This window comes from Mytilus galloprovincialis, chromosome 14, assembly GCF_965363235.1.
Source record: "Mytilus galloprovincialis chromosome 14, xbMytGall1.hap1.1, whole genome shotgun sequence".
Classification (NCBI taxonomy): Eukaryota; Metazoa; Mollusca; class Bivalvia; order Mytilida; family Mytilidae; genus Mytilus; species Mytilus galloprovincialis.
The window spans coordinates 15,704,209-15,716,214 of NC_134851.1; the positions used below are offsets into that span (position 1 = coordinate 15,704,209).

At 31.9% G+C, this 12,006-nt stretch overlaps 1 protein-coding gene across 1 annotated transcript; it reads right to left on the reverse strand.

Moving 5' to 3' along the window:
* Window positions 1–384: 384 nt before the first annotated feature.
* On the reverse strand, window positions 385–6,050 carry LOC143058754 (uncharacterized). Its single transcript, XM_076232202.1, has 4 exons — window positions 5,759–6,050; window positions 4,653–4,723; window positions 1,982–2,074; window positions 385–1,430 (listed from the first exon to the last, which is right to left on the reverse strand). Exons 1-4 carry the CDS (start codon window positions 5,808–5,810, stop codon window positions 1,341–1,343), a joined length of 306 nt encoding a protein of 101 aa, XP_076088317.1. The 5' UTR covers window positions 5,811–6,050; the 3' UTR covers window positions 385–1,340.
* Window positions 6,051–12,006: the final 5,956 nt, after the last annotated feature.

The following is a 12,006-nucleotide window of genomic DNA, read 5'->3' on the forward strand; positions in this document are numbered from 1 at the left end:
TTAATTATTGGCAATATTAATTACGTGGAAAACAAAAGGGCCTGGAGTGGTGTAATTTTTAATCTACACCTTTGTACTACATTAGTTATATATAAAGTCGAATTCTTTGATTCCTCGTTTTTACACGATGACGGCTGACAAATTGGACCTCGTAATTCTAGTATTATAGATATATAAGACTAAAACTGACATTCAGTCTTTACGATATCTTCATTCCCAAAGTCATTTTCAAATCTGACTTCATGGTAAAATAAGATTCCATATCTACAACCAATGAAAAGGAAATATCCCTCTAATAGACTAGCATTTAAATCACAGTTTTCGAAAATGGAAGCTAGGTCACCGTGGAACCTAGAACAAAACTAGAGGCTCTAAAGAGCCTGTGTCGCTCACCTTGTTGTCTGTGAATATTAAACATAGCAAAAGATGGATTCATGACAAAATTGTGTTATGGTGATGGTGATGTGTTTGTAGATCTCACTTTACTAAACATTCTTGCTGCTTACAATTATCTCTATCTATAATAAACTTGGACCAGTAGTTTCAGTGGAAAATGTTAGTGAAAATTTACAAATTTTATGAAAATTGTTAAAAATTGACTATAAAGGGCAATAACTCCTTAGGGGGTCAATTGACCATTTCAGTCATGTTGACTTATTTGTAAACATTACTTTGTTGAACATTATTGCTGTTTACTTTGTTGAACATTATTGCTGTTTACTTTGTTGAACATTATTGCTTTTTACAGTTTATCTTTATCTATATTAATATTCAAGATAATAACCAAAAACAGTAAAATTTCCTTAAAATTACCAATTTAGGGGCAGCAACCCAACAACAGGTTGTCCGATTCATCTGAAAATTACAGGGTAGATAGATCTTGACCTGATGAACAATTTTACCGACAGATTTGCTCTAAATGCTTTGGTTTTTGAGTTATAAGCCAAAAACTGCATTTTACCCCTATGTTCTATTTTTAGCCGTGGCGGCCATCTTGGTTGGTTGACCGGGTCACGCTACACATTTTTTAAACTAGATACCCCAATGATGATTGTGGACAAGTTTGGTTTAATTTGGCCTAGCACTTTCAGAGGAGAAGATTTTTGTAAAAGTTAACAATGACGACGGAAGACGACGGACGCAAAGTGATGGGAAAAGCTCACTTGGCCCTTCGGGCCAGGTGAGCTAAAAAATGAACGAAAAACAAATATGCAGCACATAAACAAACAACAACCACTAAATTACAGGCTCCTGACTTGAGACAGGCACATAAACTAATACATTTAACACATATATCCTAAACTATTTTACAAGCTTACAAGATAAACCTGTATATTACTCTATAATCTACTTACATGTACCCCTGTAGTAATTGATAGATAGTTCAGTTTTCTTTTACGGGTTTGTACTCCTTCTATATTTGCATTTTTCTGAAACAGTAAAACAATGGATTGATAGAAAAACTGGATTTACGCAATTCCCTCCCCCCTTTTATTTTGCTTGCTGTATGCATGAGTATAGTTCCAAATATTTTGTTTTTAACATACAGTGGTGTTGGCTTAGAACTCAAAATTGTAATGCTGTCTGTAAGACACAAATGATGCCCCACTTGACCATAGGAAATTATAAATTTAACACTTTGTATGATGAACATTCTACAAACTATTAAAGCTGAACCTACAGATCTGTAGTAGGAGATAGCCAGATTATCTGCACTGATTTTCTAACTTGTGAGAGACATTTCTAATATAAACCTATGATATAAGTTTCATAATATTCATGGAAAAAATGTACACATGAGCATTTGGAAATTTTCCATATATTTAATATTTACAAAGGGAAATAACTGGTTTTTTTTCTAACATATCTTATAATTTTACTGAGCACAGACAGGGTCACAGTGGTTTACTTCTGCTAAAAACCTATTAACGACACTTCTATCAAGCATGTTATACATGTCAGAAACTTTTTTTTAGCTTACCAGTAGACATTTGTCTTCAGACAAGGTAGAAATATCTGTGCTTTCAGAGGGATGTTCTAGATTACAATCCATAATTTCATCAGCTGTGCATATCTAGCAAAAAAAAACAAACATAAATAAACCTAATTAGAAATTTACATTATTGGACCAAGGTAATAAATAAATTCTTCAAATAAAATAAAAAGCACATTGTAACTTTGTATATACAAATGTAATTCTGTATTTGGCAAAACTTTTAGGAATGATTCCTCAATGCTCTTTAATTTCATACCTTTCTGAGCCTTTTTAACATTTTTTTATTTGAGGTCACTGATAAGTCTTTTGTAGAAGAAACACGTGTCTAGTAGGCGAGTGATATTATCAGATTATAACATGGCATTTTTCATATCGCATGTTTTATCAGCCCTAGGTTCAATATCAGCCCAAGAGCTGCATGGCTCGAGGTCTGATATTGACTGAGGGCTGATAATACATGCGATATGAAAAATGTCATGTTATGATCTTTTTATTATATGCTTCAACAATGGAGAAACATAACAGATTCATGTATTGATCCTTTTACGTGGTTCCCAAATAAAGGATCAAAGAGTGAAAAGTTCATGGACATCGGACCCCAAATTTAGTACATTCGATATGAAATATTTTTACCATATGCCTCAACACAGAAGAAAAGGTAACTTTCTAAATTATGTTTGAAACTTTTAAAAAATGCATTTATTTAATAATTTTTTTTACACTATACTTTTCCGTATCCAAATGATTGTTTTGTACACGACTTTGTAATGTTTTTCACTGAAACCGTAGCATTGATGTGTATTTTCCGGAACATGCCGAGTATCACCGGAATGCCATGCGATAACGTTACAGAAAGGCATGTGATAAACTTTTCATATTAGCCCGCTAAGCACCAATTCGAAAAATATGGAATTTACGTTAATTTAAATGCTATTATCATACAGTAAAAATCATATCACTGGAAAGCTAAGAATGTGTACTTTCTAAATATCCCGGTCATCAAAAGAAATTATGGTGCAATTATTTTTAAATCGAGGTTATGGGTGCAATTTCAATTCACAGATAATTTCAATAGAAAAATCAAGTCAAAACAAATGCAAAAACGAAGCAATTCTATAGGAATGCTGTATTACTGTTGGGAAAATATATTTCTATTATAGTATTAATAAATTTAACGGTAACACACATTACGTAACGTTTTCTCTCAGAGTCATTGAAAATCAACCATTAAGTCACACAAATGTATCTGTAGACGCCCTTGCATTGTCTAAATCTTATAATACCTCTATATCATTTGATTGCAAGTATTTACAAACATATATCCACTGGCGGATCCAGAAATTTTCATAAGTGGGGGCCCACTGACTGACCTAAGAGGGGGCCCGCTCCAGTCATGCTTCAGTGATTCCCTATATAAGCAACCAATTTTTTCCCAAAAAGGGGGGGGCCCGGGCCCCCTGGGCCCCCCCCTAAATCCGCCTCTGATATTTGCAAATTTGATATAAATAATCCGAAAATAAATATTTGAAGCAAGGGGAAAATATAACTTTTTATATCTTGTTTCACCGCTTCAAATGGAGGACAAGGTTATCCTTATATTGAACCTTTTATTTGGCTTTCTTATGTTAAAATTCCGTTAGCGTATAACCTAAATGATCGAAACGTCGGATCAATGGGGTGTTGGACCATTTAAGTGTCGGAATATTGCGAATCTTGCGATATCGGAATATTATAGCTTCTTTTTAACTTGTAATCTCAATATTCTTATCGGTCAACATATTCATAAAAACACAACTTCCTTGGCATGGGCATAAAGCAGTACAGCAGATGTTTTGCTCAAAGCGAACACAAGATCTACTATATATATACAGATTGAATTAAAAATTGGGAATGGACATGAGGGATTTGTCAAAGAGACACAAACCCGATCAAAAAGCAAGCAACGGCCAAGACCACCAATGGGTTATCAATGCAGCAAAATGATAGATATGATTTATTGTACGGAAATTGACTAATATATTCACTAGAAAAACGATAACGAAATAGATAAGGGATTCCGGAAACTATAGTAATTTTACCCAACATCATAAAATTACAGAAATTGTGATTTTAAGAAATGTTGAGATAAAGTCTTGATCTTGAATGAAAAAACAATAACTGACGAGTTATTTGGTTTGTTCTAAAACAGAAAGAGTGCAAAAGTATTTGATAAAAATTTAATAGATCCAAAAAGTTCAGGATTATGAAAATTTTCGTATCAAATGTCAAATAAATAGAACGAATGCAAAAGCATGCGGACTTACAGTTGTAAATATTGTTTTTTAATATTTTAAGAATCTAATTCACTTAATTATTCTGTCTAAAAGAAGAGATATGACTTATTTCCTTTACTTGAAAAACATGTTGTAATTTTATAATTTTTAACTAATTTCTGAAATAAACGTCAATTATACAAAAACTGCACTGTACAATTTTGTGACGACCGGGCAAAAATCAAAGTTTAATCATTATTCTTTCATTTAAAAAAGAAATTAGCCGTATCTTAGGTGGGTGCATTAACGTCCTTAACTAGACGTCTTTTTCAAATAATACACTCCCCTATAGGCTAAATATAAAATTTTAATCCTGGTATCTATGCGTTTATTTTATATCTTACCATTTTTTCTTTAAGCTCTTCAGTTTCTTTACCAGTCTTTGTCAATTTCTTTCGGCAGTTTGTGCATATCACTGAAATAATATAATATAAATGAATAAGTCTAGCAAATTACCCTTAAATAACTGAATAATACCTATTACATGTATATATTACAGTGTCAAAGTTTCTTCAGAAGCTTCATATTTTTATCTTTTCTTTCATTATCACCCCCACATTTATTGACATACATGACATAGAATGTTTTCTCCATTCAAGAGGAAATCTATCACAAGAGACTATTTTCAACAATTTTAACAAGTTTAATTTATTTATATGTTGTATATATTGTGTATATTAACTTTATTTGAGATTGTTTATATTTTCTCCTTCTGTTTTTGGATAGTTGACTTGTTTACCTTGAGCATTTTTTACAGTTCTTAATCAGATTTTTAAATAATTCTTCCATTTCATATTTTGTATTATAGTGAAGGTTTTATATGTAGACATTTTTTTTTACAGTACGCACAGATAGTTTGTAATCACGAACTCTAATCACCGATTTCGGAATGTACCATGCATACCAAGCAAGGATATTTTTTCACATTATGCATTTACTTGCTGAACATAAAGTCAGAATATATTCTTTTAACAATTGAACAGGCCAGATTTATATTTAAAAAAATAAGAACAACAAAACAAACCAGCCTCTCCAGAAAAACAAATGGTCCATGCCTAATGCAGAATACTGTTTTTGTAGCTTTTCTGGATAATTCAGCATCTGACAAGAGTTGAAGACATGACCATGATGACAGGACACTTTTTAGAAAAAAAGCTCAAAGCCATTCCCTCCAGATTTTTTTTTAATACAATTTGGCCTGGAGAACAAAACTGTACAGGTGCAGGTGATATTTTACAAGCCTGGACTGTAATGGAAATGCTGCCTAAATTTGATGTCTGTAAACACCTCCTCTCCCCATTCCCATTTCACCCTAGATTTCCTAAGTCATGTAAGTTGGGTACATTCGAGGTGTCAAGTATTGCCAGTCTCAAAATTATATACATGTATATTGTCACTGTACATAGTATGCATGTTTATATTAATAACAATGATTAAAGGTAATGCCTACCTGTTCCAATGGTTAGAACGATACCAGTATTGCTGTTCACTTTCCTCATCATATCCACTGTGACCTTTCTTTCCCCATGGACCTTTCTTCTGATGTCAACATGGGTTGACAAAAAATGTGGAACACTGCAAAGGCTCGATTTGGTTTTCAGGCGATGATCAAAATCATATTGAATTTTATGTGAAATACAAATGTTGAAATTCTCTGTAGGTTTTCCAAGTAGTAAGCCAAAAGTTGAAAGAATCGTATGTTTTTCAGTTTCAGGAAATGAGGTTATAGCCAAAAAATCATTATTACTCAGCCAAAATCAGTTAAATGGAGCCAATACCACATAAACGAGTCCAGCGCATATCGTTGATGCTTTAGATCAAATAACAAACTAGTTGGTCTAACAACGGTGTGTATTCTTATAAAATAAAAAAATTACAAAAAAGTCCTTAAATTATGTGATATTCTGATGACAGACTAAAAAGTTATGATATTTTGAAGTTTGAAGGCCAACTCAAAACGCTGTGTCCAAAAGCGGTTGCAAAAAAGGACATTGCATGTTACGAAGCAAAGTATGATCGATAACGGTACAATTTGCGCGCTGTTTACCTTTCTACAGTTACAAAATCAGATAAAAATAGCAAGGTACGTGTATAAGTTAAAATTCCATCAAAAATAGTTTTTTATCGAATGTCCAGTCATTTTATGTGAACTACGTTACGGACATGAAGAATTCATGTCTACCATCAAATATTGCCGAGAACATTTGTCTTAAAAGAACGAAATAATAGCCATATACCTTTTTAAAAACAGGTGTATCATGTAATGTGTAATATAGATATGTGTCTATATATAAACAAACTTATTTGAACATTTTTTCTTTATTTATTTAAGAATGTGAACTACGTTACGTCAATATTTCATAATAAGGTATTCACAAGACATAAAACTAACCGAATATTTAAACAATACCATAATCCTAACAAAAAATATGTATGGTTGACATTGTTCAAGGCAATTATTCATGGAAAAAATCTTGTTCCATCATAAAATGTGAAATACGTGATGTGAACTTCGTTACCATGGCAAAACTAAATCTTTCTTTTAACCTTGTGTTTGGTGCAAAAATATTTCCTTTATTCATAACTTAAAACCGGAAACTGTAGCAGACGAATTTTGTGCTTCGAGAAAATGCAAAAACACACTATTAAAAATCAAAGCACTGAAAGTTCTGTAAGGTGATGGTTCATATTCATTTATCGAGAAAACGTAATTCACACTTCTTGTAACGTAGAAACAAGTACATTGTAACATAACTTACATTTTCGTTCCTAAATCCAAATGTCAGAGCGCAAACAACGAAATGAAAGAATGGAATGCCGTTGCAGTGAAAGGCACCATGGAACTACATGCTGTTGTTCCTATTACAAGAAATTGAATAAGCATAAGAAACACCTCATGTTTCTGTCTACTTTGTTTTAGTGACGGACGCTTTCATCCTGCTTGTGACGACTGGCGATCTGTTTCTCTGGAGGGAAAACAAAAAAGAAATGCACCTGAAAGCAATGAGATTGAATTACAAGCAAATGAACCACAGGAAGAAGAAGTAGAGCGACATGTAGAAGGAGGAGAGTCATTACAAGCACAACCGCCAATAGTGTTTGAGCAGAGCTACCAAAAGGACACGTTTGTGGCGAGTGTATATGACAATGTTTGGTACATTTGTAAGGTGCTTGATTTTGATAACAATGATAATGAATATCAATTGGCATTTATAACCAAGAGCAATCCTGTATTCCACACCATGAAGTGGCCAACAAGACCTGAAGAACTGTGGGTTACAGAGACAGACATCGTTTGTCAGGTCAAAAACCCGGCTCCAGTAGGCAGAAAACCTGTCAGGATGTACAAATTATTACCGGATGATGTAAGAAAAATAGAAAGTCTACTATAAAAACAAACATTCCATGTGCTTTATTTATTAAATTGTGGTAACGTAATTCACAAAAAGTGAATGTTGATGATTATCTGTTATTTTATGAATGCTAAATTAAGTGTAATATCGACCATTTATCAAATTTATCCCTAAATACATTGAGATATTTGGCGTTTTTGCTGAATTTGTTACTATTTTGTCTAAATGAATTTGAGTGAATTACGTTACCACTGACTCACGAATATTGTTTCTGTGCATTTGTCGTATAATATAGATAATATATATGTTAAATGGTTTAAATTTTCAAATTCTATCTTATACGTTATGAATTTCATATTTTGATTGTTGATATAAAGTTTGTTTCTTGAATTTTGTTGATTAAATCAAATTAGAATACTATTTGTTTATTCATTTATGATACTGTAAAACCAGAACACATTCCAGACACCCACCATTCATTATATATTCATAAAACAAAGAATCAAACTTCATAATACATTGCTACACATATATATATATACTTCATTTTTGTCAAACATTGCAATTTAAAAACATTTTAGTATTCGTGTGAATTACGTTACCTGATTGATGCTTTTCCAATGCAGAATATTTCAGTTAATGCAATGAAATTATGGACAGATTTTTTTTTTAAATGGAATAAAATATATACTTATATTGATTTGAAAAATATTTCTAGCATTCAATTGCGATTATATATTATATATTCAAACGTGAAAAATATGTATTTCAATTTCAAGAAAAACATCAGAAGATAATTTATTATGATGTCGGAAAAAAACCTGGGAAAAAAAATTAGAAATGCAAAATGTCTACAAAGATCGATGTTTTCGAAAACTTATATGTGATTGAAGTTTTTAATATCTCGATTTATGATTATCTCGGATTGTCATATTGGTTATTTCTGTAGAAAGATTAGAGCAGAGCAAGTAACGTAATTCACACCACGTAATAACGTGGTTTAAGTGAGTTGCTGAATTTTTTTTCAAATAATACTATTTGGTGCTCATAATCAAGAAATAAGAAGTTGAAATATACCACTTTAAGAAAAAATAAGTTATAACTGTGAAAGTGTTAGGCTGATTCTCGCCGTTTTGGTAATTGCTATGGTCCCATTTAACTGATTTTGGCTGACTGCAATTAATATGTGTTAAAAAAGGTTTAAAGTTACAATTATCCATGTTCATGATGCTGTGTCTGCTTGTCTCAAGTTCCCTCCATTGCTATTTTTATGCCTAATGATAAGAGAAGTGTTCAAAGGGAAGTAACTCATGCAAAAAGATGCTGATTTCACCAATACTGCATCCTTTTTTACAGAAAAGGGACTGCTTACCCCACTAATTTTATTTTTTGCATATCTTCACTTGTATTAAATCTAAGCATATGTGTATAGTTTGAGGTCTTAGGAGGTGGATTATAATTTTTTCAAGTAAATTTAAATACATCATTTTTATCTTTTTTTCATCATATTGAAAGCATTTTTTAGATTCCAAATACAATATTTTTAATATGAAGGCAACACACATAGTTCAAAAAGTTTTTGTAACAATTTCTTGCTCACAAAATTATCAGAAATCACTAAATAATGCTAATATTTAGGTTTTTGCCATTACATGAAAAAACACGGAATTTTATCAAATAATGCCAAATTCAAATGGTTTCCATGGTAACTAGAAGAAGAAAATTGAAAAAAAAATTTGTTGTTTTCTTTTATTAGTTTAAAAGGAACAAAGTGATTGCATTTTTAATATAATGTATGTCCATGCGTGGCCATGTATTTTTGGTCCTTACAGAGAATTGGTGTTAAGTCTTCAATACTTAGTTTTGACATATATTTAAGAACCTACTACCATTTTTCTATTCAAAAAACAAATGCCAACAATAACAATGTGTTAATTAGCTTTAAATTTGTTTCATGAATGTATTTCAATCATTCATTATCAGTTTCTTCGTCTGTTTAAACCTTTCAGATTACTTTTTTGCTTTGCAATGGAAGTAACTTCTTACTAACCCTATATGGTTGCTAACCCTATATATATATGATAACTTACCATCATATGTATTGTTAAGGGCACCCTATACCAAATATATATATAGTCACCACCTGTACTCCGTAAACCAATCATATCCCCATAAATCTATAGGAGGTACGATAAAGAATAATACATGGCAAAATCCACATCGCGTGCTGTATCACTTCAAGTCCTGAGGGCTGAGATTGGTTGAGTGGTGATACAGCATGCAATACGGATTTTACCATGCTCTGTTTATCATATATTTTAACAAAATCAGATGCGTGATATTTCAGCGGACAACTGTTTGATTCTGTAGGGGTTCGAAGCCTGGCAGATTTTAGAAATAAATAATCTTGTCTTATCACTCATAAAATTATAAATACATTGAAACTTCTAAAAACTAGCTGCCCTTCGGACCACGGAAAACATAAAATTATGAATATACTGAACATATGTTCTGGACTTATGTTGCCACTCCTGTGCATTGATCGGTCTAACATTCCATGTATACTGTCAAGAGACATTACTGATTTTTACATTATGTTGTATAATTTGAGCAAATATGTTACCACTTGTATAATTAATTAATTTGACCAAATGTTACCACTTAATGTTAAGTTATGTATTAATCTGTTTATCATATACTTTCAACAATACATTGTATCAGCATAATATGTTCATTCTTTAGGCATTTCTGCATCAAAACAGATTTGTGGTATGAGATTCTATGCTCTACTGTCATCCATCCAATCAGTGGAGCTGATGATAAAAGTGGATCAGCATCTAAAATGAGTCTTGCAGCCCTTTTCTGTTATTTTATTATTCTGACTAGCTATTTTTTAGCACAACCACTTCAAATAGTACAACAATAATCTATCAGTGGGAGAATATAACCATTATAAAATAATTTTCTGAAATCAATATTTAGATATTTTAACTAATTTGATTCGTTCAGGGAAAGTCACATATTAAAGGTAGAGAGAAAACAGCAGATAGCAAAAAGCATATTGCAAGGCAAATGCATATTGCACGGTTATTTTTAGAATATCTAAAAACCAATATTCTTTGTGACATCATGTAATGAATTTCATGATATTGTAAAAAGTTTTATAAAATATGGACCATAATTTGCTATTGGGCTCCGTTTCCTATAACTATAGAAAAGTGATAAAATTTGAATTACTGTAAGAAAAGTTGTAACTACATCTAAAGATGCCATTATTTTTATTAATTTCAAAGATTCTACAACCGTATTTTTGTGTCGTTTCTCGCGTTACTTTTTGCTTCTGAAGAGCATAACGCTGACTGATTTATAGATAATCGTCACCGGCAAATTCGTAACTTTTGCTTTCAAATAACAAAGAACATGGACCAATAAGAATAGTGAGAAGAAAATGCCGAGAACTATAAGTATTTATGTAGCAGATGTAAGAACAGTGGCGTGATTTTTGTGTCCGATTTCGTAACGCAAATTTTAGATGTTGTAATCTGCTTTGTTGTAATAGAATTCTTAAAAACAATATGCAAATATGAACTCTCGCGAGATGTTCAAACAGGTAAATCAGAGATGATTTACATTCTTGTTTTGATCTTCGTAATAATTAAGTAAGAAAAGGGCGTTATTGTTATGCGTTACATTTCACACGAAACAGAAGTCCAGTTATTTATTAAAATTGTTTTTGTCCTTAAGTTCTAATCATTTCCGGTCATACGTGAAACATGTGACTAACATGTGATCACGCCCTTACAGCCTGACATACGATATACTAGTTCTAAACATTGTTTTTGTTTCCAACGGGATGTTAGCAAACATAATCTGTAGACTTGTTTCCACTTGTTTAAAAAAGGAAAATACAATTTTCAAAGAGATTGCGCCGGGGGTCTATTATTATTCCTATGTGTATAATGTTACATACGATCTAATGTGTGAAAATAAATGCCCAATGACTTGACAAAATCGATTTCAAATTTGACCAACGTTTAAACACACTACGTTTCCCAATAACGATGTAAAGGGTCCTTGGAAAATTCGATCGAAATTACGTCTCTTATCATGGTGCCGATGTTCGTTGGATTGATTTTGCTTCAGCAGTAAATATTACTGGATATTTTAGGTGAATAAAGATAATTAAATGAAAAATGCATGTTAATATACCGTTACACTAGGAATGTACAAAGTTGGTAACTTTGTCACAATTTTTAATTATTTTTTTTTATTCATGTTCTGCAAACACTTTTCAGAAACGCAATAAACTTGTCAAAGGAAAAGTAAACTTTTACCAGGCATGACT